This window comes from Diachasma alloeum, unplaced genomic scaffold (assembly GCF_001412515.2).
Source record: "Diachasma alloeum isolate Michigan unplaced genomic scaffold, Dall2.0 Dall_scaffold_00179, whole genome shotgun sequence".
Lineage (NCBI taxonomy): Eukaryota > Metazoa > Arthropoda > Insecta > Hymenoptera > Braconidae > Diachasma > Diachasma alloeum.
The window spans coordinates 2,884,005-2,902,867 of record NW_021680345.1 but is presented as its reverse complement, the minus strand read 5'-3'; the positions used below and the strand labels follow the sequence as shown (position 1 = coordinate 2,902,867).

At 37.1% G+C, this 18,863-nt stretch overlaps 1 protein-coding gene across 1 annotated transcript in view; it reads left to right on the top strand.

Annotated features, from left to right (window-relative positions):
• Window positions 1–18,863, top strand: part of LOC107043655 (histone acetyltransferase KAT7) — a 37,276-nt gene that overhangs the window by 13,994 nt on the left and 4,419 nt on the right. Inside the window, exon 10 of the mRNA XM_015265237.2 lies at window positions 12,935–13,028. Within this exon, the coding sequence (XP_015120723.1) occupies window positions 12,935–13,028 (94 nt within the window). The remainder of the gene's footprint in view (window positions 1–12,934; window positions 13,029–18,863) is intronic.

Here is an 18,863-nt window from a genome sequence, read left to right as displayed (position 1 = left end):
GGGGGGGGGGGGGGGGATGATGGGAAAATTCAACTTAATTCTCTGAATGAGAATTCAATGGACTATTTTTTTATCTGGAATTTCATTCATGATAACGAGAATAATTACTCGCCCCTTTTTATATTGAGAATGCCCCATGATAGTGAATTTCACCATTGAAGGATGTACACTGTTAAAAGATTTTGTCTGAACTTTCTGGTACACTTTTTGGAAATTTTTATCGAATTTCATTACTACTGAAGTTTCAAGGAATTTCGTCATTGAAAATTCAGAATTTCGCAGAAAAAACAAAGGGAACTGTAAATTTCAGTTCCATTTTTCTCTGAAAATGAATAGAAAACCAGAAAATTTTGGTAAATATATTCTTGAATTTTCAGGACAGTGAGGCTGATTGCGATTTAGGGGGAAAAAATTTTGAAACTTCTGATTTCATTAAAAATTCAATGTAATTTGGTACTGAACATTCATATTAGATTCAAATAAATTAAGGAATTCTCATCTTTATGCTACTTAAAATTCTGGAATTTTACTGAATTTTCAGTGAAACCTGAAATTTCATGATTTTTTTTTCTAACAGTGTACGGGAATAATTACTCGTATAACGGAAATAATTACTCGTATGTTTTATATAGACAATGACCTATGCTAGTGAATTTCACCATTAAAGTACACGGAAAAAATATAATATTATATTTTACTTTGTGAACATAGTAATCGAGGACCATATTCGCCACACTCAGAATTTGCTATTGAACATAGTAAAAATTCTAAAAAAATATTCTCAATGTCTTCGGAGCACCGCAAAAATACCTCAAGAAAGAACAATACAAAAATTCCCCCAAACTCAATGAACTTTAAGGAGAGACGGAACCCCTTTGTCTACATCAAATCTTAAAATTGTGTTTTCTCCTACAATTATTAATTTCTATCTATGAAATTACTTTATCGACTCGATTATCGCATTGTTGAGTCAATGAAGTAGTTTAATGAATAAAAAATAATAATTGCAGGAGAAAACCACAATTCTAAAGATTCATATAACCGCAGGGGTTCTGTTTCCCCTTAAACCGTCAACAAAGCATAAATTCATCTGTGCGACTGGAAATTCTCATTATTTTTCGTTACATTTCATTAAATCTGGACTTATCTTCTCTTTGCACTTCACTACACAATGAAACTCGTCCCCCGAAAATATCTAAAATTAAACTGAGATTCGTACACAAAGCGTCCAACAGGCCAACTATGAATGAGATGTTTTGGACATTGAGTTGGAAAATATTTTCATCAAAGCTCGATGAATGAAAGAGGGTGAAAATTTCGACCTCGAAATTTGAATCTTCCTAGTCCCCTTTCACCTCTTAGCCCCTTTTGAAAGAAAATCCTTGAAGCCGAAAATAAGCAGAGTACAAAGACAAAAGAGAAACTGGACGTAATCCCAGTACACAAGTTGGGAAAGGACCAAAGGGAAATATAATAAATAGAAAGGGGATCTCACATTGACCCTGAGGGGTAGGGGCAGGGGAATGGTATGAGGATGTGGTAAAGACGAGGGCTAGACGGTGAAAACGAAGAGAATGAAGGACTGAGATGAGGGGAAAGCTGAGTTTTCCTTGGTAAAAAAAAAAAGAATATATATTCCCGCAGACGTTCTGGTAAGGGGGTGAAAGCGTTAGACGAAGGAGGTTGGGGTAGGCCTCGTATTCCTCGAGGCAAAAACCCCACTCTCATCCCCCATTCCTCCCTTTTCCAAGCCCAGACCATGGCTGGGCCACGATCGATGCCAGACAGACCTGTTTCACACTACGAAATACCATAGGCACACGTTCAAACAACTTTAGCCCTTCCTTTACTGCCTCTTCTCTCCCTCAATTTGACTTAGCATCGTTTTGTATACGCTACGCTCTTCTTTTCATCTTGAAAAAAAGGGATGAAAAAAAAACAACAAGCCTCGGTGACAGGGAGAAATAAAAGAACTGGAGTGAAAAACAAAAAGATGGGAAGAAAAAAGACCTCAGTGAGGTTTAGAGATTACTCAAGGTCACACTTTCTGGCTTTTGGGAGCACGTCGTCAGAGTCAACGACCCGGGGAATGAAGAGATTGGTGTCAGTCAGGACTCAATGAACTCGTTAAATTTAGGCAGACGTGGAAGATCATGAAAGAGAATTGAAATAAATTGTCGGTTCATGAGCTTTTGGCGAGGGGTTAGACACGGAGAATTTGTTTCGTTACAATTTTATTTAGGCGGTGGGGAGGTGGTTGATGAATGATCGATTGACGAGACTTTTAATTGTTGCCTGGGGAAAATTTTAGAAAATTTATAGATAGTCATTGCTCAAATTTCAATCTACATCGTGCCAATTATTCTTCTGGCATTTTCTTATGAGTAATTAATGTACATTATTGAATTCTCTGAAAATGTCATTTTTTATTGCCTTGGAATTGAGTCTAGGAAACATTCTGAATGGAAAATTTATTGGTGAAAATAGGTTTTAATGTTCAACAATAACGACTTCTCGATTTTTGTGTGAATGTTCGTGGAAAACTACACGGAGAGAAATGTTCAGTAAAAATTACGGAACTCACATTTCACTCACCGATTACGGGATTGAGTCAGAATATTTAAGTGACGGTATTGTAATTTCTCACAGGAGATTCAGATAAAAATTACGGAACTCACATTTCACTCACCGATTACGGGATTGAGTCAGAATATTTAAGTGACGGTATTGTAATTTCTCACAGGAGATTCAGATAAAAATTACGGAACGCGCCGGAAAAATTCCGTAACAGTTCCGTAAAATTTCCTACAACCACATTTCGCTCCAGAATTACGGAAAAGATACTTAATTTTTATTGAATATTTCTCTCCTTGTAGACTTCCTAAATTTTCTTTTAATTTGGAAAATGTGCAACGGTTTTAAATTAGGAATCAAGCTCAGACTTCAGTTTCTATAATCTCATGTCTGATTGTAATGTGGATATTTTTATTTCACTTATGCATTTATGATACGAATATTTTCCGATATTTAAATGACTCAAAATAAAAAATCAATTCAAAATTTCAAAGATTTAGATAACAAAATCCAGTACCATTGAACTTGAATACAGGCTCTGATATTCAATTACTAATGCTGAGGAGAATTAAAATATAGGGGCGAGTGGAAACAGACACTTCTGACTTTTTTTAAGGGGATTAAAAATCCTCCAAGTCTTCAGCTCGGCTGGTGGCACCTCGTGGTAAAATTTGGAACGATTTTCTATATAATTTTTAACTAATTTTTCTCCGAATTTTTCTTTACGATACCGCCACTTAAATTTTCTAAGTCGATTCCGCAATCGGTGAGCGAATTGCGAGTACCGTGAATTTTTACTGAACATTTCTCTCCGTGCATAGCGTGATGGGAAAAAAATTGATCTTGAAATATAAAAAGACATTTTTTGTTGGAAATTCAATCCCCTAAAGCCCTTGTTCCCCAGAATATTAAAAAAATTGTTTCGCCTGTTTACGTAAATGAAGAATTAACATTTCGCTATTGGATTAAACTTTGGAATGCATCTTGACATGTAATTACGGAAATTCCTGTAGTTTATCAAGCAAAGTTAAATTCCCCTGAGTTTACCCCCTCCGAATATTTGTCGCAGACCTATTAATTGGTCTCATATTTCTGATATTCACATTCGTCCAATTATAAACTTGCTAAACTCCCGATGATGGATAAGGCCGTGAGTGTCTTGAACCCAATAACTCTCTCCGTCCTGTTACAAACTCACCTTCTCCTGGAGTTTCTTTGGGCAGAAGTTAACGTCCTCTATGGGGATCTCTGGTTATGGTGTACACCCGGCTTTCTTTGAAGGGGGCGGCCTCGGGAGACTGTCTGGCGAGACGACATTGAAATACGCGCGCGCACACTATGTGAGTTTAAGTTTCTACCCCCGTCTCGGTCCCCCTTACCTCTTTCCACTGGGTTATCTTGCTCTTTTCCACCCGAAACCCATCCACGGTCGAGGTTACAAGAAAACGCTAGGGTGACGGTGAACGGGAGGAAAGCAGACTTTGATGAGCCGATTTGTCAGGGTGGAAATTAAAGTTTGGATTGAATTAAATAGTTTGGCCCAAGGTTCATACGAGTTCAATGCGTTTTTTTTTTTCATTTGAATGTAGGAGAATAGAGAGGGAATAGAAACTTAATTATCAGTTGCATTTTTTTATTTTTTAGGAGAGAAAAAATGCAATTAAATGAAAGGGATTTTACTTTTTGATTAAGTTAATCCATATGACCCCCATGATCTTTATTCTGACCCTCGAGACCCTCATTATACCGCTTCGACCCTTCATTGATTACCCTTTATCTTGGAGTCTTTCAGAGGAATCGGAAATTCACGAGGACATTTATCTGAATTTACCTGATTTTTCATTAATTTTCCTGGAATAATTTAACTGAATTCTACAGTTCTCAAAAATTTATCCATGAATCTATGAAGTTTTCAATGACAAAATTCCTTGAAATTTCAGTGCAAATGTTACTTGTCAGAAATTCCCATCAGTGTAATTGTCAGTGACGTCGTCACTATTTTTCAAAGTAACGTCACTAATTTTCAGGGGCCAATCTCTAATTTTTAACGGCTCACATTATCGATAGGGAGTTATGTATGCACATTCCGCACATTTCAAGTCCAAAATGACCTCTATTGCGTAGAAAATGACTTCGCTAGAGAAGATCACGTAAATAATTTAACATTGGTTTAAATCGGAGTTGCGAAGACAAAAACGTGAATATCTCGAAAACTAGGTGCGACAAAATGCGAGAATTGTGAGTGTCCCTTTTCATGTTGGCATAAACAATTGGTGATAGATTCCTGAAAATCAGTCACATGTCCCTGAATATCAGTAAAATATCCTTGAAAATCAAACCTGTTTTTTCTTCGTCAATCTATCACCAAATTTCAATGATAAAAATCTTCGATGATCAAAATTATTGCAGTCAGTGTCCAATATGGTCAATAATTAATGATAGATTCTTATAAATCAGCGACATGTCCCTGAAAATTAAAACGTGTTCCTCTCTGTGAATCAATCAACAAATTTCAACGATAAAAATCACTGTCGATCAAAATTATTCCAGTCATTGTCCAGTATCACAATAATTGGTAATAGATTCCTGAAAATCAGTCAAATATCCCTGAATATCAATAACATATCATTGAAAATCAGAACTTTTATTCCTCTGTCAATCTATCACCAAATTTCAATGATAAAAATCTTTGATGATCAAAATTATTGCAGTCAGTATCCAATATGGCCAATAATTGGTGATAGATTCCCACAAAGCACTGACATATCCTTAGAAGTCAGTGACACATTCCTGAAAAAGAAAAAAAAATTTTTCTCCGTGATACAAAGGATCGACTGAAAAGTCATCACAGTCTTTGTGTTCAGAAATGCCGAAGAAAGTTGGAGGAGGAAGAAGCTTGGTCGTCGGCTCGTGGTGCATATCTAAATATAGAAGTGACCGTCGCCGATGGAACTTGCACACGGCCATTAGGTGGTCTTGCACACACGCACACGCGTTATTGGTCAAGTACCTCATTTTTGCACCACTGCACTCAATCGGAATGTAATCGATATAATTATCCGCGAAAATTGTCGCCGGATAAATAGAAATGAGCGTTAGAAAAAAAATTGAATAGACTCTGGGAGGAAATAAAATGAGAAAATTCCCTCAAGGGTCATTGACCCGCGCCAGCACCCAGTTTATTGGGATTCTCCCATTGTCATTGAACATTGCTTGTTCTACACGATGTCACCAGTCTCTCCCTCCCGTTTTTTTTCAAACTCTCTCACTCAGTCATTGAGAACAAAAAATCCCGAGTGAGAGAGGTACATGTGTGGGCCTTTGTAATGTCAATTCTGCCGCGTGGGTAGTCCATCAATTTTCCATTTGCGGAGGTTGTTCAACGTGTGATAAAGACAGAACATGACGATATAGGCTGTATTCTGCTGGAAACTCATGTGGATCCGCTGTCTGGGCGCATCTATATTGACTATGGATAATTTTTGCTTTCGAATGGAGGAATCGTATTTTTCAAATCTGAAATTTTGAATTGTTTGGCTCGGGATAACCAATTTTGGCCCCAGCAGTTCGAATTTGCTACTTTTAGACCATGTCCGGATGTGCGTATGTGAATGATCGTTTTTCGACGTTCGATAATTGAAAAGATGATTGTTTAAGTGAATTCAATTGTGATTTCAAATATTCTCCGCAGTGCCATTAGATTATTATTTTTACATTAAAGAAGGGAATTTATATAGCGTTCGACATCTTTGTGACGTCATAGGAAATTATTGGATGGGATTTTGGATGAGGTAGGAGGGGTACCGGGATTATTCTCAATATGAATAACCAGAAAATTTACTGAAAAATAGTGGATAGCTTTATTAAAACTTGTCTGACTTCGATCATGAGATTCATTGCATCATCTGTTGTTGAAAAAATGTATTTTCAAATCAATATTCAGGGAAAGGTAAAAAAGTTTAACGTCAGGACATGTTGACTGCCAGCGTTGGGATAATGTTGAATTCAATTAAAAATACATCGTCATAGAAATACCATTCGGAAGCAAACTACTAATTTATTAGCAAAAATATATTTATTACGATGTGACGAAAGCTATTTTCCACTTGATCAGAATGAAAAGAACAATTGTGTGTCTCCAACTCTTTGCAATGAGTCATTAAAAAAAATTATGTATCTTTCATAAGAATTTTTCCGTTCATAAAACTTATGGTCTGATCGAAAATAAAGAGAAATGATAATATTTTAGAGGGTAAAATTTTTCTGTTACTGGATATGAAAATTGGATTAGAAATATGAAACTGGTTTTTTTAATTCGTTGAATAATGAAAAATTAATTGATTGGAACAGAAAAGTACGTGTGTATTATTCTTCAATCAATTTCGTATCTCATTATTTTGTTCAATGAAAAAAAAATTGAGCGACAATTCCATTAATGTATCGATGAAAGCAAGAGTGTTATTTCAACTAATGCGAAAATTTCCGCAAATTCTTCACGACAAATAGGAGAAAATTCATTTTCTCTTTGGCAACTGTCCATTATTCTAAATTGGAACACATATTTTTTAATTCCAATGAATAATGAAACTCCAATTGACTAATTTTCCATTTAATTCATTGAAATAAAAAATTTAATGAAAATGACAATTTTCCATTAAATTTTCCTGTTGTTGGATGTTAAAATAAGATTGAGAATATGGGACGCGTTCTTTTATTTCCATGAATATTGAAAGATCAATGAATTGGAATTAAAAAAGACGTATGTAATATTTTTCACTCAATTTTCACATTTTATAATTTTATTCGCCGACAAAATTTTATGCAACAACCCAAGTGCATGGAGAGAACGTAGAATAAGAAATTACAATTAAAAAGAAACAAAATTACAAATTCAAATTAAATTTTACTTTTATTCCACCACTTTCTACTATACCAAGTCGCAATTTTTACTGTATTCAACAGTAAATTTGGAGTGTGGCGGGTATGGTCCTCGATTACTGATCCCACAGTAAAAAATAATTTTCATTTTTTTTCCGTGTGACGTGTGGTTAGGAGCAGGAGCATTGTTCCGACGTACGTAAAAATTTCCGCAAATTCTTCATGACAAATAGGAGAAAATAGAATACCAAGAGCCTACACTCATGCCAATAGTCTAGCCGTATGCAACTCATTTCATTTCTCTCGTTTTCTCCCCTTCCCCCCTTTTTTTCTCTCTCTTTAACTGCCTCTTTTTACTCTCGGGATTGCGCGTGTGCAGCAACTGTGTGAGGCTGCAATGACTTCTGCTGCATTCCAATACCCGCAACGCCACCACGCACTGCGCTATCTCGCTTTTTACCATAGCTCTCTCTATTCGCTACCCGACTCAACATTCATTTAATATCAAACAAGCACTGAAAAAAAATATACTTGAATTGAGTATTTTTATTTATATTAAAATCAAGTAGGGGTGAGTCGGGTAAAACGACCCCTTTTGATTTTTTTAAAAATGTTAACAGCTCATTCAATTTTCAATAAAATGGAATAATTTTTTTTCCCATGGAAACTACACTTCTTCCCCTTTGGAATGAGCCTAGACTGATCTCAATTAATGAATTTGTTTCTGAGTTGTGAGTATCACAAAAAAAGTCAAAAGCGGCCGTTTTACCCCACTCTCCCTCATATTATTCTTGATCCGAGTGTAAAATACACTTGATTCAAGTATATTTTATACTCGAATGAGGGATGGGTATTTCAATTCGAGGATGATTATTTCGTATCAGCCCGGGTTGTACCAAGCGCTCTCAAGTGTGACATAAGGGTCAGACACTAAGTGTGAGAATATAAGGGTCAAAAAGTGGAGGTTAAAAAATGAGGGTCGGAATATTAGAGTAAAAAACTGAATGTAAAGGTGCACGGAGAGAAATGTTCAGTAAAAATTACGGAACTCACAGTTCGCTCACCGATTCCGGAATCGATTCAGAAAATTTAAGTGACGGTATCGTAATTTTCCACAGGCGATTCAGATAAAAATTACGGAACGCTCTGGAAAAATTCCGTGATTTGAGGTCAAAATTACGTGACTGTTCCGTAAAATTTCCTACAACCATATTTCGCTCCGGAATTACGGAAAAGATACGTAATTTTTAGATACTTGAATCAGTTCAAGGTATATTTTTTTTTATCTCTTTCAGTTGAACTGAAATAAATAATTTTCATGTCTTTGGCAGTACTCCATGTGCATTTTTTTGCCACCATTGGCACTGCCAAGAAGTTAATTACATTTCTCAACAATATTTTATTCCACTCTTTTCATTTCTTTCTTGAAAAATCTTTCCACCACTTCCGGTGGAAATAAAGGAATCAGGGGGTGGGGTTTTTCACGTTGGTGAATGACAATGATTGGACAACTTCCGACTGACGCATACATCTATGTGCGTACATGGGATAAAACGACACGGTGACGTGGATAAAGAGAAAAAGAAATATGGTGAAATAAAAAATTTTATATACATGACATCCTTGTTTGTCGAACCGAGGAGGCAAGTGAGAGTCACACATGCACGACGATTCGTGCATACGATAGAGTTGAATAAAAGCCGAGAGAATGAGTATGCTGCGTCGCGGGGAGAGGGAGGGGGGGGGGGAAGAAGTGACACATTCACTTGGATAATGTATTGATTATTTGTTTTATTCAAGCAATTTTCCCTCGACTCATGCACACGTCTCAATTTCTCGCTGGAAATTCCCTGATTCCCAATGATTATTATCACTTCGATTTATTGGGGTCATCCCAGTGAGGCACTCGGGTAATTGTGATATGCATGAGCATAGAGATTGAAAATGTACTGTAGGGACTTGTGGATGATTGAATCTATTTTTGTCGTTTTTCGGGGAAGGTCAGCGGAGAAATCATTGCAACGTAGATTGTATTGTTATAGGGCGATATTTCGGTTATTATTTTAGGTTTGTCGCTGGGAAAAATTGACGGGGGACAGTTTCACTGAAATTTTAAGAAATTTCGCTGTTGAAAATTCACAATTTTTATGAAAAAATCAATGAAAACTGTTAATTTCAGTTCCATTATTTCCTAAAGATTAGCAGAATCCAAAAATATTCATATTTTGAATAACAAATTTAAGTAATTGAGAGAATTTTCGTCCTTCTACTGCTCAAAAGTTTGAAATAACATGATTTTTTCATCAAAGTTACATTTACACAGTTCAAGAAATTGCAATTTTCCTCTTACAATTCTCATACTCTGAGTTAAATGGTGTATAAGATATTTAACTCGCCACCTACTCGAAGGATACCCTCGGATCTTCCACCAAATTGAAGAACAACATGAAAATGAACACAATCACAATCAATCAATTCATTTTTTAATCATGTCGTGATGAAAAAAAATTATTTTATTCGGTTAAAATTCCTTCCCGAGGATGGAGACGTCCCTGAGTCACAGTGGGCCCATCAGTGGACGGCCCAAGGACGTCGTGGGTCCCAGATTTTGCGAGTCTTCGTCCTCGGATGTCCCCCACCATTTATTCAAACTCGTCTTCTCGTTTATGGCCCTCGCATACGGTTCTCTGAACGATCGAGTTTAGTCGACTTCATTTCATTTCATTTCATTTTAGTCTATCCCAAACCACGTGGACTCGAAACAATTTTGATTTTTTTTTCGACTGATAGATGAAGTCATTTTTTTATGTTGATAGAAAGTTTAACCCAAATTGAGTATTTGGAATATTTAATTTCATTAACCTTGGATTTAGTATATTTATTTCCCCTCTATTTTTATGTTTGGACTTTCTCAATAGTTCAACTATGAATTAAAAATCAGTCCCTCAAGAGCCCGAGTAGAAAAAAATTATTTATTTTCTTTCCTCAGAGCTATTGTAGAAAAATTCCTATTAATCATCAAAACAGCTAGTTTATCTTGTTATTTTATATGTTCATCTATTAGCCTGAAAAATTACAGAATTTTTCTCGAACATTTATAATGCTATCAATATTTCAATTTTAAACAAACGAACATAGGATGAATAAATTCCCGAAGCTCACGTTCAATAAATCTCTTATGAGAAATGTTCAGTAAAAATCACGGAAGTCTCACTTCACTCACCGATTACGGAATCGACTCAGAAAATTTAAGTGACGGTATCGTAATTTTTCACCAGAGATTCAGATAAAAATTACGAAACGCTCCGGAAAAATTCCGTAAAATTTCCTACAACCACATTTCGCTCCGGAATTACGGAAAAGATTCGTAATTTTTATTGAATATTTCTCTCCGTGTATGGAGGAAATGCCTCAGCGCCTCGTTTTTCTTTAATTGCCATTGACTGGCCAACCGGAAAATTCAAATAAATTTCACTTTTTGAATTGAAGTGGCTAATAAATTATAGTAGTTTTTAAAACACCATAATTCCCAAAATTTCCAGAGAAAAAATTATTTCCAAGAGATGAATACTTTTTTCATGTTAAGGTATATCCACAGAAAATATAGTTTCTGGACCGACCGTAATGGTTGGGTGAGTTAGGTGTTGCTCCGGCGGACATCCGAGGGCACACTGATAGAACGGATTAGTTATTGTTAACGAATGGATTTTGGTTGGAGGTTAGGGTCTATTCGGTCCCACCAAATGTTCATTCGTTAATAGTTAACGAATGTACATTTGAGGAGCCTTGTTTGACTTGACTTTCGCTATTCAAGTGAACCATTCGTTAATAGTTAACGAATCTCGTTTGGACTAAAAGAATCATTCTATCAGTGCAGCTGCGTTTAGCGTGGTTAGTACTTGAATGGGTGACCGCTTAGGAACACCCTCGCCCAAAAATTTCGGAAGGTAGGCACGGTGCAGTGACCTAATGTGCCTCTCTAGTCAATGTGACAGAAGGGCAGATTAGGGCTCTGCACAATCGGCCGGCTGTACGACTAGGGTTTTCCATGGTTTTAGCTAGGACTGCAATGATTAACTGGTAAAATCGCAAATTTCCTTGTTTCCTTCGCAATCATTCCAATTGCTACGATTCATCATTAAAAACTCCGCCATTAACGGTCATCACGGTTATTTTAAGAAAACAAACAATAAAATGAGGAGAAAATAGAGAGTTCAATTCTTCCACAGCTGCCAACGTTCCGGACACCGAAGTGTCCCTCATCAGGACATTAATTTATTCTTATTTTCAATCCATTAGTTGTGGAAAGGTTCGAACAGAAAATATTCTATTATTCTCCTTGTTGTTGTTAAAATATTCTTCTATAATTCTCCTTGTTCATCGAGGTCAGAAAGATATAGAACAGAATTTCGTTCCACGATTACTTGATTTTGTCAATAATTTTTCCTAAACTTTTTCTTATTTCAGTATTTCCGAAGTAATTTGATGGCGCGAATGTATGAATAATAATAGCGCTACAGATGAAAGCATTCGGTTTTCAGGAAATTGATAAACATCCTCAGCTGTTACAATTCGCACTCACGTACAATGAAAACTCAAACAATGAAGGGGTCATAGCTTTATCACCATATTCGTTTTATGAACAGAATTTCGCATCACAGTAATTTAAAAAAAACAAACGATAAACAAAGGAGAAAATAGAGAGTTAAATTATTCCACAGCTGCCAACGTTCTGGACACTCATCAAGACATTAATTTATTTTTATTTTCAATCCATTAGTTGTTGAAGGGTTTCAACAGAAAATATCATTCTATTATTCTCCTTATTGTTGCTAAAATATAATTCTTATATTATTCTCCTTGTTTATCGAGGTCAGAAAGATCTAGAACAGAATTTCGCTCCACGATTACTTCGACTTTTTCAATAATTTTTCCCAAACTTTTTTTTATTTGCACTATTTCTGAAGTAATTTGATGGCCTGAATGTATGAATAATAATAGCACCATAAATGAAAGCATTCGGTTTTCAGGAAATTGATAAACATCCTCAACAGTTACAATTTGCACTCGCATCGAATGAAAATTTCAATCAATGGGTCAAAGCTTTATCACCACATTCGTTTTATCACTTTGTTTGAATGAACAAAATCTCTCCCGATTATAACCACCTACTTGTGACGGATTTAAATGCACGTATGTTTTAACATATCCACGTGTATGCATGTATACTATCCGATAAAAATATTTTTTCTTCGAATTATCCTGTTTCAACTTGCCACAGACGTCAGTGGTGAGTCACTGTCTGCCGACTAAACAATGTGAGAGAAAAGAAATAACGTGAATAAAAAAAAACGGCCTGGTCATCTCGTCTGCACTCTAGTGCCCATAAACGACGATATCACGACAGAAGTAATATAACAAAAAATAAAGAGCCATTGGATGGGAATGGGGAGTAAAATTTTCTCTGCATTTTATGTTTCAGGAGAAAAATTCGTTCTTGAATTACAACGTCTCGTGTATACTTACACTGCCGCCCTATCAGCGTCAAGGATATGGAAGGCTTCTCATTGATTTCAGTGAGTAAACAAATTTCATGTACTGGAGGGAAAGAAGTTCTCTCATTTCTCTATGTGGATAATGCATATCGGCTTTCTTGGTAAATGGAAGAGGTAAAATAGGAAAGGTCAGGATGGATTGAATGGATTTATTATTGGGGGATGGAAAAGGTCTTGAACTGTACCATTTTCGATTATAAATTCATCCATTTTGTGGGGGAGCATCAATCGGGGTAATAGGTGCACTGATAGACTGATTCATTTATTCTAAACGAGATTCGTTAACTATTAACGAATGGTAGAGCTGAATATGACCAAATGAATACAGTAGAGCCTTCGTATAAGACACCTTAGGAACAGTAGGAAGGTGGAACTCCCGGAACCCCTGTGCCCCCACTACGCGCTCCCGCAGAGAGGAGAAAAATAGGGAGCAGCGGGTTTCAAATAAGATACCTCGCTCATTGCGCCCGAATTCAATGAAATTTTCATTTTTACACTGATAGAACGGATTAGTTATTGTTAAAGAATGGATTTTGGTTGGAGGGTAGGGTCTATTCGGTCTCACCAAATGTTCATTCGTTAATAGTTAACGAATGTATATTTGAGGAGCCCTGTTTGACTTGACTTTCGCCATTCAAGTGAACCATTCGTTAACTATTAACGAATATTCATTTGGTCATATTCAGCTCTACCATTCGTTAATAGTTAACGAATCTCGTTTGGAATAAATGAATCATTCTATCAGTGTACTGAATAAATATCGATAACTAATCAATTTATGTGTTTAATGTTTTGAATTTGTATCGCCCGCGTTCCCTTTTCTCTCTAAACATAACCCCGCGTGATAGAATGGCAGCTGATGTTGGGGGATTGTTGGCGGACTCGAGAATAATCACAGACGAAAAATTACGATTTGTCGATGGGAAAAGTAAAAAAAAATCGATGTATGTGTCCATTACTTGAAAAAAGTGGTGTGACCCCCCTTTAAAGTCATTAGACCCTCATGATCACTTCGTTCGTCCCTCCCGTTTGACCCTTAACACCGTTTGATCCTTATAACTACTTTCTTCCCGTTGACAAATGACCGGGGACAGGTATCTTATAAGAAGCCCACGAAACATAAACATTCGGGAGGCGATATAAGTGCCGAGAGTGGGGGTAGGTCTCGAGCGCTCGGAGCGCGAGGTATCTTATAGAGAGGTTATAAGATAGCTTATAAGAAGCCTCTACTGTATTCGTTGATAGTTAACAAATAGTTCACTTGAAAAGTGAAAATCGAGTCCAACGAGGCTCCTCAAATGTGCATTTGTTAACTATTGACGAATGAACATTTAGTGAGACCGAATTGATCCTCGTCTCCAACCAATCTTGCCATTGCGTCCCCAAAAATTATGATTGTACAATCAAAAGATTGTTCAGAAACACTGAATATTTCGAAACGTTTTTGATTAATTTTGGGATCCATGTGCTGGAGGGAAAGTTCTCTTATTTCCCTATATGGATAATGCATATCGGCTTTCTTGGTAAATGGAAGAGGTAAAATAGGAAAGGTCAGGATGGATTGAATGAATTTATTATTGGGAGATCAGAAAGGTCTTGAACTGTACCATTTTCGATTATAAATTCAGCCAATTTTGGGGAAGCATCAATTGGGGCAATTGTTTTACTTTGGGAGGCCTGTGGGGCTGGTGCACTGTCATGGCTGTGAGGCTTAGCTGTGGAAACTCAGTGGAGTGGTGACCATGTGGGAACATTTATAAAAACTTATAGACGCTTATTCAAGTGTGCAACATATCAAGATTAATACCTAGTTGCATACATTTTTTTTGCATTATATAAGGGACTTTGGAGCATCATCAGGTTTTAACCAGTAGTTACCTTCACCCAACTCACAAAGTATTGTCCATGAAAATATAATTTGGATATGTGTATTATCTTTCTAACATGATCTTAGTTATTTTTTTTTTCAACTTTGATAATCTGAAATATTCTCTATTTGTCATTCAGTTTTACACAGCCCTCGAGTCCCCAAAAATTATGATTGTACAATAAAAAAAATGTGGAAGAACACTAAACATTTTCAAATCGCATTTTTGAATAATATTTGGAAATAAACCCAATAGAGAGGAAATTGCAAATTAATAATTTACAGTGTCTAATGGCTGCTAATAGTTCAGCATTTGTGACAGCAGTCAATGGCTGGCGGGTCGTTAGTTGCAATGACAAATTATCCATTTACACGTTCATCGTTATCAGACTTCTTTCCTAATCTTAAAAACGCTCTTTGAAAATGTTCAGTTTGTTTCTACTTTTTTTAAGGTGCAATCATAATTTTTAGGGACTCCTGTGTGATGTAAAATCCAATGAAAATTGTGGTATATTTAAAATTATGAAGATGAAAAAACAATCGAGATAACATTCGAAGGATAATCCATCGGGGTCTTTAAATAATAAGGAAAATGCTGCAAAATTACGAGAAATTATCTGTTTGACTTTGAGAGTTCTATATCTTATGTTAGACGTAAGAAATTATTTCATCAAATTTAGGATGCATTTTTTGAGGCTTTGAAGGTTTTATCGAACGAAAAGGCTGTTTGCAGTGAGTTATGAGTTTATGAGTACTATTCACTTTGTTAGTACAATTCGCTCGACCTCAAAAGTTATTAGTTGAATTTCCCCCAAGTCATTAAAAAATAATTAATGTTGGTTCTTGATTTAAAAAAGGGGCATTTCAAAGGGGTCTTCCTCTCCAGAAATCAAGCATCTGAAGTTGGAGTCCAAAATCCACAAATTTGAATTCGAATTAGAGAAGAAGTAACTCACAAAACTGATTAACCCTAGTTTAAAGACAATGATTCAGATTTGATTTACCTCCCCCATGACAATACAATTAGAAACTTGAATACAAAACACGAAACCTTGTCAACTTTTTGCCTCATTATAAACATTTACATCGAATGACTACTAAATAACTTCCATACCTGAATACACCACACAACAAACTTTGAAGTCATATAAAAAAATCTACGAATATACAAATTTTCACCCAAATTTACATCAACACAAAAGAAGGAAATATTGATTTGCTGTTAACGCCGCTCAACTACTACTGCTATTCATTATTCGCTAATAATTGACGAATGTTCCCAACAGTTAAAAATCCCCGTTACCATCAATTCACAATAAATCTCCGGTCTAAAAAATAAATCTTACGAGATGAAAATTTTCATCTCGGGTATGAGTAGTGATGCCGCGAGACATTTCATGAGACATCACGAGACCAAACTTTGGAGATATGATCTCGGTCTCAATAAACATGGAAATCTTTGCTCTCGTCTCAGTCTCAAAATCACGCAGTATCGACTCCTCTCGGGATGACTCCGAGTCAATTTATCTCATTTCCGTTTCGAGTTTTTCGCGTTTTTTATACGTAGAAAATCGAGACGAGACAAACCGAGACAAACCGAGATTCTACATTAAAAACATGACAAACTTGAGACCGAGACGAGATAAATTGACTCGGAGTGATTACGAGAGGAGTCGATACTGCGTATTTCGAGACTGAGACGAGAGCAATGATTCCCGTGTTTATTGAGAACGAGATCATCTCTCCAAAGTTTGGTCTCGTGATGTCTCATGAAATGTCTCGCGGCATCACTAGTTATCAATAACCCACGAAAATAAAGAAAGATGTCAGGATAACAATGAAGGAGCCCCTCCCTAAAAGAATCACGTGTGTACAATGACACACTCCAATTGCCTAAAAATTCCCTTCCTCGATGACGATGAAAGTACCCAAACGCAAGCAGTAATGTTTTTCCCCCTGTGACGTCATTTTCATTGATGCTGACAGAGTGTGGTGGCACGTAGTACGGGGGAGGGTCTTTCAGGTGGGGTAGTTATCCCTCCCCCCTCGCCCCGTCTCCCTCCATCCCTTTCCCCCGTCCTACCATTCGCCCAGTGGTGGGATGAAGCAGAGAGAGATCCACACACTAACGTGTATTGGTAACCTGCGGTGGCTGGATTTGCGAGGGTGTGGACAGTAGTAGTCGAGTACTTGTGTATAACCGTGTGGCTCTAGCATCAATGTCTGCAGAATGGTTGGCTAGATAGAGGAGGAAAGTGCGACGCCCGATGTCTCGCCACATCGACCCGTATGCCACCACCCTAGTACATGCATCAGAATCCTCGTACAGCCATTACCAGGGCGAAAATTATTTATTAAAGATGATAAAAAAAACAATCCCCGAACGATCTAAATTCTATTCGACAGTAATGAAAAATTGGGGCATAAGTTTGGGGAAAATGGGAGTTCAATGGACTTTTATGGTGAAATCTTTGGTGACCTCCGGTGACCCCAGAGATACAGCCTCCAGCCACATGTGCACACCCTCCAAGTGATGCGAAATTGTCAACTGGTATTCTATTCTCTTGTTCATTTAGTTCACAAAACTGACCGAGGAAAAGTCGTAATTAATGCCCCCACCAGAGGCACATCGAATTGGTCTAGTAATTCTGTCTTTGTTCGTTTATTTCATTTTGTTCAGCCTCTCTCATCTGTATTTTGCCTCCTGCCCCGTTCGGCCCGGATGAGGTAGAGCGACGGATTGGGGGGGGGAGGGGGATGCAGAGTGTAGAGGGGTGTTGGGGATCCACCGAGACACACAGGGGGTACCGTTGGGCGTATAAAGGGAGGATGAGAGGGCGAGAGGGAAGGGTACACCCGCTGCTACAGAGACGGTCGTTGAACCTGGAACTGGGTGGGCCGCGGCCCTGAAACACCCGCCTGGACTATTTGAGGGGTTGGTTTACAAGGATTTTCAGGATTCCTCGAATTTTTACGGGGGATTAAGAAAGGGCTGGAGTTTTAATAATTTTTCTTCGAGTTCGTGCGGATTTTTTATGGTGGAATTAATTGTTTTTGTTAAATGACCTTTTGGGGATGATGTTTCGATTGTAGGGTGGAATAGTCGGATGGACTATTTGAGCAGCTAGTTCAGAAGGATTTTGAAGTTTTTGGGGATTTTTTTGGGAAATTAAGGAAAGGGCTAGTTTTAATCGTTTTTATTCAATTAGTTTTTTAGAATTTTGAATGGTCAAATAAATTATTTTTATTAAATGACGTTTTGTGGATTCGCGTTATTATAATTCTATGGTGAAAACCCCGTCTGGTCTATTTGAGGGGCTAGTTCACGAGAATTTTGAGGATTTTTCCAGAAAATTAAAGAAAGGGCTGGAGTTTCAATCATTTTTCCTGTTGAGTTTGTGCGATTCTTGCGTTATTTCGATTCTAGGGTGGAACAGCCGGCTGGACTATTTGAGGGGCTAGTTCACAAAGATTTTGAGAATTTTGGGGATTTTTTCGGGAAATTAAGGAAAGGGCTAGTTATTTCCTTTTCCTTCACGAGTTTTTAAAATTTTTAACGGTGAAACGAATGACCCTTATCAAACGGTGGTTTATGGATTCGCGTAATTACAATTCTATAGTCAAACATCTGCCTGGACTATTAAAGGGCCTGTTCCCCCAGGATTTCCACGATTCTCTGAATTTTCCGGTAGGATCAGAACAAAGACTGGAATTTTAAACATTTTTCTTCACAACTTCATCCTAATTTTTGCCGGTGAAATGAATGATTTTTATCAAATGGCGGTTTGTGGATTCGCGTCATTACAATTCTATGGTGTAACGAGGCGGAACGATCGTTCAACCAGGCATCATGGCCAGACGCGGTCTCATCCTTTTGCCCGGTCACTGACTCGATCAACTTCAGACATTCTCTCTGTTACCATTCGAGTCATCAAAAGCCGTTGAATAACAACTTCTGTATCTTTATTTACCGGGCGTTGCGGCCGGGG